This window comes from Mytilus trossulus, chromosome 10 (assembly GCF_036588685.1).
Source record: "Mytilus trossulus isolate FHL-02 chromosome 10, PNRI_Mtr1.1.1.hap1, whole genome shotgun sequence".
Lineage (NCBI taxonomy): Eukaryota > Metazoa > Mollusca > Bivalvia > Mytilida > Mytilidae > Mytilus > Mytilus trossulus.
In genome coordinates this window covers 31,087,681-31,097,712 of record NC_086382.1, presented here as the reverse complement: position 1 = coordinate 31,097,712, position 10,032 = coordinate 31,087,681, and the positions used below count along the sequence as shown (strand labels likewise).

At 32.4% G+C, this 10,032-nt stretch overlaps 1 protein-coding gene across 1 annotated transcript; it reads left to right on the top strand.

The window, feature by feature from the left end:
• The first annotated feature begins 2,140 nt into the window (after window positions 1-2,140).
• Window positions 2,141-9,702, top strand: LOC134686166 (uncharacterized). The gene is made up of 5 exons (XM_063545840.1): window positions 2,141-2,439; window positions 3,585-3,697; window positions 4,834-5,023; window positions 7,238-7,327; window positions 9,195-9,702. Exons 1-5 carry the CDS (start codon window positions 2,304-2,306, stop codon window positions 9,239-9,241), a joined length of 576 nt encoding a protein of 191 aa, XP_063401910.1. The 5' UTR covers window positions 2,141-2,303; the 3' UTR covers window positions 9,242-9,702.
• Window positions 9,703-10,032: the final 330 nt, after the last annotated feature.

The window sequence follows — 10,032 nt, the reverse complement described above, 5'->3', positions numbered from 1 at the left end:
CCGATAATGCGTACATGCACATCCGAACACAACATTTTTTAAAGAGTTGTCACATATAAAGGGAATATATCTTTCTCTGCACGTTGAAGACCAAAAACGACAACATTTGGAAGGATTCGTATGAAACCTACAAAATGTTAAAAAATGTCCTCCTAACCGACACACATTATTTGTTTGTCTATCACTTTTCTAACGCAAAGTCTTAATACAGATTTCGCTTTGGCCATATATATATTTAAAGATTACCGTTGATTATCTCAGCGAGATTGATTTTCTTGCTTTAGCCTGTACGGCAGTAAGTCAGAAAGCAATCGAGTTGAGATGACCAATGATAATCTGTTTATCGTTATTTTACCTATGACGACGTTGTTCATTTTATGACAACGGGACGTGCGTCCTTAGTTTATAGCGATGATTTTTCATATCATTCGACTCCGCTGAGAAAGAAAATTGACAACTCTTGTGCTGACATGAATTATCATTGATATGGTTATATTTATAATTACCTGTTTACAAAATTTATTTTTTTTGGAATACTAAAGGCTTTTCTACCTCAGGCATAGATTACATTACCTTACCTTTGGCATAACTTTTAGGAATTTTGGTACTCAATGCTCTTCAACTTCGTACTTTGTTTGGCCTTTTTAACTTTTTTGGATTCGAGCGTCACTGTGAAGTCTTTTGTAGACGAAACGCGCGTCTGGCGTATATACAAAATTTAATCCTGATATCTATGATGAGTTTATTTACCAGTCAGCAAGATCAAAGGTATATTTTGTAAAATAGAAATACATATTAATAAATTAAACAATATTCATTTATCTGATATACTATAAAAAAGAAGATGTGGTTTGATTGCCAATAAGACAACTATCCACAAAAGACCAAAATGACACAAACATTAACAACTATAGGTCACCGTGCGACCTTCAACGATAAGTAAAGCCCATACCGCATAGTCAGCTAAAAAAAGACCCCGATAAGGCAATGAAAAACAATTCAAACGAGAAAACTAATGGCCTCATTTATTTAAAAAAAGGAACGAAAAACAAATACTGTGGATTCATTTTTATTCTTGGTATACCAATTTTCGTGGGTTTTGTTGGTCACACCGAACCATGAATTTAAGAATTCAACGAAGAATAATCCCGAGAAATGTGTATGGAGTCGGATGTTTATTTCCGGTTATGTTATGCAGTTCTAGTATAGTGTTGACTAGGGATAGACATTGTAACATAACACATGGTTTTTTTTATTGAAAGAAGATACAAGTATTTTGATTAAATCTATAATAAATATATCGAATATCAGTAATAATTTACTTTTTAAAATTGATTAAAACTGTTCATGGAAAATAACTGTTGTTAATTACCGTGTCATAGTTTGGTTTACCACTGATTATAAATCAATAGAATTAAGTACGGGGATAATGCCCGTAGGTAATATTGTTTATGACTGGAACATTTATGTTCACACCTTATACTTATATAACTGTTTATTATATCGTAATTAGGGAAATGAGCTTTCAATCATGAAGTTTTGAATGCCTTATAGAATTCAGACAAGCATTTATAAATTGTAAAACAAATAAATAATTAGTTGTCTCTGTCCATTATTGTAATCGAAGTTATCAATGAACACTTTAACCTAGAATGACCAAGTAAGGATTTTGACAATTCAAAATTTTTTTCAATTAATTCCTTCTTTTTTTGTTTTATTTTATTATTGATCAAACCAAGGTGGTTATAGGATCTCCTAAATAAAAAAAAATCCACGAATTACGTATCTATTTTTTTTGTTGCTGTTATCAGCGATCCACGAATTTACGTATTCCACGAAACGTCTTTTTTTTCTTTATTCACGAAAATTGAAACCCACGAAAATAAATGAATCCACAGTATGTTACACATAGACAAACGACAACCACTGAATTACAGGCTCCTGACTTGGGACAGGCACATACTGTACACCAAACAGCACATTCAATCTAGAGCAAAGATCTCATTACAAATGTATTGATAGTAAATCATAGTTTTACATTATTTATAAATAAATTTGTTTTGTTTTAAGTTCACATTTATCCAACAGTGCGTATACAAATAGTTAATTATAAAAGCTGTTACTTTTTTATAGTGTTTTTTGAGATAGTACCAGACCATATTATCTTCGGTGATAGTGTCGTTCTAAGATGCTATGTTTCAGAAGAAATTTGCGATACAATCATACGGAAAGCTTGGGGTATTGGCCCAAGCAATAGCGTTATCTGTAGTAATGGAGAGTCGTATAGGAAAAATAAATACAAGATGATTTCAAATAACATCAGTGGAAACTATGACTTGGAAATCTTTAGATTTAATGAAAAAGACATGGAAAATCTTTACACCTATTCGTGTGGAGCTAAGACATTTTCTAAACGCATCGCAACAAATGATTATTTATGTAAGTAAACAATTATTGGTATGTTGCATGTGCATGTTTGTATTAGCGTAACTGTATTTATAAACATTCATTGAAGGTTTGTGCAAAATTTAAACGAACATGACGACAACAACTACGGACACCGACAATAGATATCACGTTCATTACCTCGAACTGCGCTGTTTTGCCCTAACATATTCTGTCTTACACAAGATGCATTGTGTAGACTCACTCTTCATAGATAACTGGATTGAAATTTTGTACGCACTTTGTTTACAAAAACTCACCAGTGAATAAAAAAAAAGGTTTAAAAGGCCAAATAAAGTACGAAGTTGAAGAGCATTATAGACCAAATATTCCTTAAAGTTTTGCCAAATACAGTTAAGGTAATCAACATGTAGTTCTGAGGAACAAAAACCTTAGTATTTCAAAATTCAAAGTTTTGTAAACAGCTAATTTATAATTATGACCATATCAATGATGATTCATGCCAACACAGTAGTGATGACTACCGGGCTGATACCATACAATGATTGTCAATTGTGTTATTTTCTACAGCCTAACCTATATATTCCAAATGTTCTAGAAATTAATGTACTACTTGAAACTAGAAGGTGTACTTCATATACTTTTTCTCGATGTCATGCAGATGAACGAATTCTCACTATAACAAATGACACAAGAAATGAATTCAACTTTTCAGGTGTCAACTTCCTTATTCTCAGCAGTTACATACCTTCTGCATCATCATATGACGTTTTTCAAACTACGAATTTCATTAAAACTGGTCTTCTATATACCCAAAAATACACCAATAGAGAAAATGAACGACTGACATGGACCCTTCATATTCCTACAATCACCATAACGAATATGTCTATGTCTCATTCACTCACAACATATTTTGCAGTATTAGGTATTTATTTGTTATTTTCCGACCTTTTCGGTGTATGCGATTCACCCAGTTTTCGTTTTATTACTTTGATGGATCCTCGATATAAATTTATGAAATTTTAACGAGGTAAAGTTATGAAGGCTTTGTTTTTATCTTATAACATATAATTTTGTCTTATAAAACTGACACACATTTTTTCATTTGTATGTAACTTTGCAATGATTCTAAGCAATTAACAGTTGTATTTAGGGTCTGAAAATTTGCATTGTAGACTATCCATCGTTATTTTCTGCATCAAAGGTACACATTGATAGAGGAATCATTAGAGGAAGTGTTAAAATGGAAAATGTTTTCCCAATTCCCAATTGTACTGTGATTTCGGGGGTAAGCTAATGTATATGGTACACATATTAGGTATTGTAAATTCCCCCTGCTTTAGTTGTATTCAAATTATATTAATACAAGATGAATATTGAAGAAGCTATATATTATCCATGTACTGCACAAATTCTGCTTTTTAACCATTCAATTTTTTAGATTTAATATAAAACGGATATTGTTGGTGCAATATGCTACTAGTTATATAAAGAATAGCAATATACATGTATATGTATATACATCTAAACAAAGGATAGAAGTATTGTTTATTTAAACAGAAACCATCAAATATTTTATTTTATTAATGAATTCTGAAAAGAAACTTCTCTTTTCACACCATATTTCGGTTTGTATTTTAGCAAAAAAGGGATGACAAACATTATAAATCTCACCACATTATGTCTGCGCTAAATTAATAGTCAAACTTGAATGTCGAAAACGAACTGACAATGCCCTTGCGAAAACGAACACCGACAAAAAGACTACTAGTTAATGTCTTCAAACACAATATTAGACGGAAAACGCAAGACTTAACAACCGGCACCCACAACAAACTATTGGGATATCATGTGCTCCGAAATGGTAAGCTGATCATGGTACGAATTTGGCTCCTGTTGTGTATCGAATTGTATAAAAATAATCGGCGATAAGTCTTATTTATATGTCAAATTCTAGTAAAAGAGTAGAATTTTGTTTACAATAGATATAGGAAGATGTGGTGTGAGTGCCAATGAGACAACTCTCCATCAAATAACAATTTAAAAATTAAACCATTATAGGTTAAAGTACGGCCTTCAACACGGAGCCTTGGCTCACACCGAACAACAAGCTATAAAGGGCCCCAAAATTACTAGTGTAAAGCCATTCAAACGGGAAAACCAACGGTCTAATCTATATAAACAAAACGAGAAACGAAAAACACGTATATATTACATAAACAAATGACAACTACTGTACATCAGATTCCTGACTTAGGACAGGTGCAAACATTTGCAGCGGGATTAAACGTTTTAATGGATCCAAACCTTCTCCCTTTTTCTGAAACAATAGCATAACATCACAACATAGAAAAACATACCTTGTTTTCCTATTGAAAACTTCATAGGAATTTCTATATTGTGATTTTCCTTTATTTTTCTTAGGAAATTGTCCAGAAAGTTGTCTTTCATGTCACTTCAGCTAATTTTAAATTTAAGTACAAAGAGATACATGCTAAGTACATCATTAACGCAGTAGGGAAAATGTGTGACAACAAAGTTACTATTGTTTGTCGTCTAGGACAAAAAACATACGAGGTTGCGAGGAAGATAAACAACAATATGCATTGTAAAAGTATGTAATTTAATATCGTTTACATACCAAAAGTAAATAAAGGCAATATCAGTTTACCGCAGATCATCAGCAGTTATAAACCCATTTAACTGAAACAAATCCGGGTCCAACACCAAAACAAAAAAAAAGACATCAATCATAAGAGACAAACAATGGAACAAAACACACTGACTTCTGCAAACAGGCCACTTGACAACAACTGCCATATTCCTGACTTGGCACAGGACATGTTAAGAAAAACCTTGTGAGCTGAACCTTGTCCAACAGCCTGCCAAACTTACAGTCAATACGGAAACGTACAATTCTGCCAAAATGACAATACGCGGCAGAAATACAGCACACAATAAGTACGATGTCAGTTGAAAATTAAAAGTGAATTGATAAAACCATAAAATAGATGGAGCTTATTGAGTCGGAAAAAGGAAAAATAAAAAATACTGAACTACAAGGAAAATTCAAAAATAAAAGTCCCTAATCAAAATCAAAAGCTCAAATACATCAAACGAATTGATAACATTTGTCATTTTCCTGACTAGGGTTATGCATTTTCTTTTGTAAAATGGATGGATTAAACTAAAAGCTAGTTAAACCTCACACTTGTTTGACTGTCGCAACAAATTTTATTCTATTGACAACCATGTGCAAACAAATCAAACAGACATACTAGGTAAAGTGATAACATAGGGGTACATCAGTCAACATTGTGTTATTTTCTTAATCACTATAAAAACGAACAAATATGTAACAACGAAGCACAAAATGACATATAGAACAAACTTATTAGCAAAATTCTGATTCACTGATGAGTCTTTTGTAGACGAAACGCGCGTCTGGCGTAGGAGTTTAATTCTGGTATGTATGATGAGTTAATTTACAACCACTGGATCCAAGCCACTGCTGGTGGAGATTTATTTACCAGAGGATATCACCAGTCCAGTTAGCACTTCTGTGTTGAACACAGTGATCATTGATATGCTCATAATATTAAATAAACTTTTAACAAAACTTAGAATTTTTTAAATACTAAGGCTTTTCTACAGGAATAGATTACCTTAGCTGTATATGGCAAAACTTTTAAGAAATACATTGTCTACAATGCTCTTCAACTTTGTACTTTATTTGACCCTGTTCCGGCGTAAATATAAAATTTCAATTCTGGTATCTATGATCAGTTTATTTTCAAAGACAAAAATATACATATTTACCATAATACAAGATATATAGGTGCAGAGCCACGCCATATATGTACCAAACAAACATAAAAAGGTATAAAGACAAAGTACAATGGCAAAAACGAAAGACACGAATGCAAAAATGTTTTAACAGAGCACAATTACGAAATGAATAAGTACAGATCTACGTTAAATGTATCAAAGATACACCAAATGACATATAGACAAAAGCAGATTAGCAAATATGAAAGACAAGACTATAAGAATTTGTCTCGTTTATTATAGATTCTTGTACTGCGATGACCGTGTATGTCAAATTCGAGGTATAGGTCTAAAATTAGACAGAGGGAGCCGTGTCTGTTGATTTGTTAAGTTCAGGTTCTGGGGGATATATCAATGGAATTCAATCAGAAAAGTTTGGATTGTTAATTAAAAAAACCCATCATATATATATATATCTGAAAGAAAAATTAAACAATCTGGCTTCTTTGATCTTCTTGTTTTTAACAAGTGTCTGATGAAACTCTGATTTATATGACTATAAGAAGAGGAGGGAAATGATCCTAATTTTTCCGTCGAGAGTATAAGCACAAGCTAATTATATTGTTCAGCACTCAAACTCAAAATTAGAAAATGTATCAGGAAGTTCTGTTATCATTATGTAGACAGATGTTATAGTTATGACTACATGTTTTCATTATGATTAAAGATATGTAGGCCAAATGCAGTTTTGAGGTATTCAGAGATAAGGTCCTTTTTGTGCATTTATTCTACTTATGAACCTAAAGTTCGAACGATTGGAAATAACCTATATATAACGATGTCTAATACAATTAGTGTATGTGTTTTGTAAATATGTTCAGGGCAATAACTATATATGATATTTCTATATCAATGCAAGCGTGAGGAAATATCTTAAACTTAATTCTGACTAATTCATATTTTCTTTTTTTTTCTGTTTTAGAGACTTAACTTCGAACACAACATTCAAATGAAAAGTATTAAAACATCCGATTAATTACAGTTTTGATAAATATTTCAGGTAACTACATTATTCCTGTCCTGATTGTAACCGGTGTCATAATCACAATTGCTTTAATAACTTGGATGGTATTCCATCGATATAGATGTAGTAAGTTTTAGATATTATCATACATAACAATGCTCGCAATACAAATTTGGTACTTGTTCAATGAAAATGGACGTCAAAGTAAGATCCACAGCATACAAATGAATTGAAATAAGGAAAATCATACAGAGGCGTCTGATTTTTGACTGTGATGTCAGTGTTGTATTTTTTCGAGTATTTGAATGTATCTTGCGTGTAATTATTATGTCACATTAAAAATAGTATAAAATAGTTGTCGCAACAAAGAAACTAAGCAATCACAACCACAACAAAAATAGAAGACAATGATTAACGTATTTCTAAAAGAAATCCCATGATTTATAAACCAACATAGATAGCCGTAGCTGTATTTGACAAGACTTTAAGGAATTTGTGGTAATCAATGCTCTTCAACTTTATTATTAATTGACAGTTTTAATTATTTTTTATTCGAGCCACACAGTGGTGAGTGTCTTTGTTTACTCCTTGGTTTTGATTGTTTTTGTCTTTTGAAGATTAAACGCCAACTGAAACAAATTCCACATTTCAATTCTGGTATCTATAATGAGTTTATTTACAACCAAACTGTCGATGTTACTGCTGGTAGAGTTTTTATTCACCTAGGATATCACCAGCCCAGTAGTCAGCACTTCTGTGTTGACATGATTTATCATTGCGGATGATTAGATTACCTTATCGGTATTTGGTAAAGGGTTTAGCGATTTTCAGTCCTCAATGCTCTCCAAATTCGTACTTCTATTTGGCCTTCTCAACCTCCGTTTGGAGTGTCACTGATAAATCTCTGTAGACGAAACTCGCGTCTGGCGCAAATACAAAATTTCAATCTTTGTATCTTTGATGAGTTTTTGTTAACAACCACTAGGTCGATGCCACTGTTGATGGAGTTTTATTCCCCTATGATATCACCAGCTAATAGTCTGCACTTTTGTGTTGACATTAATCATCATTGATATGGTCATAAGTATAAATTAACTGTTGACAAAACTGTTTTTTGAAATATTACGGCTTGTCTACTTCATGATTAAATTACCTTATCTGTATTTTGTAAAAGATTGTGTAAAGAGAGTGCCACGCTCTTTACACGTTAAGAACCCTTGCAACAACTTTTTGAGGGGTCCGAAGGTGGCCTGTTGCAAGGAAAAATTTCTGCCCCTATCCAACATACCCTCATTTTCCAGTGGTAGTTCAAATTTCCCGACCATCATCTTGAATAGCCTCTATTGTGACTAGACCTACCTGTTGTATTTATTGTGAACTTGTTCTAGTCCTGAATATGAATGAAAAAATTGTCACTGGACGTTCAGCAACTAACAATCAATCAATCATGGAAAAGATTTTAAAATTTTCGGTCCACAATGTTCTTCAAATTTGTACTTTTATTTGGCCTTCTCAAGCTTCTTCTTGAGTGTCACTGATGCATCTTGGTAGACAAAACGCGCGTATGGTGCAAATACAAAATTCCAATCCTGGTATTTATAATGAGTTGATTTACAGTTTTTTGTTTCTTTACAGGAATCACCACCCAAATGGTCATCACTTGTGATGACTTAAGTTGTAAATGGTTTGGGTATACATATAAATCAACTGTTTACAAAATTTTGAATGTTTGACATTAAAAGGCATGTTTCCTTCCCGAAAAGACTACCTTAACGTTATTTGGCAAAACTTTCATTGGACTTGTTAACATTTTATAATTCAAGCGTCACAGATAAGTCTTTAATCTATAGACGTAATGCGCGTCTGGTGCCAATATAGAATTTTGATACTGGTATTTACGATGAGTTAATTTTCAACCACTTGGTCGATGTCAGTGCTGTTAGAGTTTTTATGAGGAATGTTTTTTAAATCATAAGATATTGTTTACTTTCAGATATAACATACATTAAGAACATCTGTATATGCAGAGGAAAAATCTAAGCCAGCAGCGTTTAGAGAGTTGAACTTTGAATATACAAGGAAAGATATCAGCCGTCGTACTGTAGATATAAAAAATGTAAAAAAATGTGTACTCTTGTCTTTCTTTTTTGCTAATTGCTTTATCTATATACATTAAGGTGTTTCTTTGATACATATGACGTGTCTTTGTACCTTACGTCATTGTGTAATTGTGCTATGGTACATTTTTTGCATTCTTTAGTTTCAGCTACTGTGGATTCACTTATTTTCGTGGGTACCAATTTTCGTGGTTTGAGGAAAACTTACACATTCGCGGATATTTGATTTCGTGGTTTTGACATAATATGCAAATATTCCTTTGTAAAACTTGTAATTTGTTGAATATTTGAATTCGTGCTTTTCCTGTTCCCAAGATATCCACGAACATTAGTATCCAACGAATATTAATGAATTCACAGTAATATGCTTTGTCTATATGCCTTTTTGTGTTTTTTTGTTACATATTAATTTATTTTGAACAATCTATCAACATAAATTGCAAAAGATTACCAACTGTGTACATATGTAGATAAACTAACGATTTAAATTTGTCACCATAGACAATGAAATAAACGTCTTTCGATGACATTTGTTTTAGTTTCCCTTTTTCGAGCCATAATTGTCAAAAATTAAAAGAAAACCTCTCATCTCTAAGAAACGTACACTTTGTTCCCGCAGACAAAGCTCCAAATAGCATCGTTTTTGTTTGTAAAAGTCACTACATTATGTGCTTTATAAACGAATTAGGTATAGACAATTCACTTGGAAACTCA

Coding starts and splice junctions, on each gene's coding strand:
- LOC134686166 (XM_063545840.1), top strand. CDS start 2,304: ATGATTTCAAATAACATCAGTGGAAACTATGACTTGGAAATCTTTAGA. Junction 2,440..3,584: donor CGCAACAAATGATTATTTAT/GTAAGTAAACAA, acceptor TTTGCATTGTAG/ACTATCCATCGTTATTTTCT. Junction 7,328..9,194: donor ATTCCATCGATATAGATGTA/GTAAGTTTTAGA, acceptor GTTTACTTTCAG/ATATAACATACATTAAGAAC.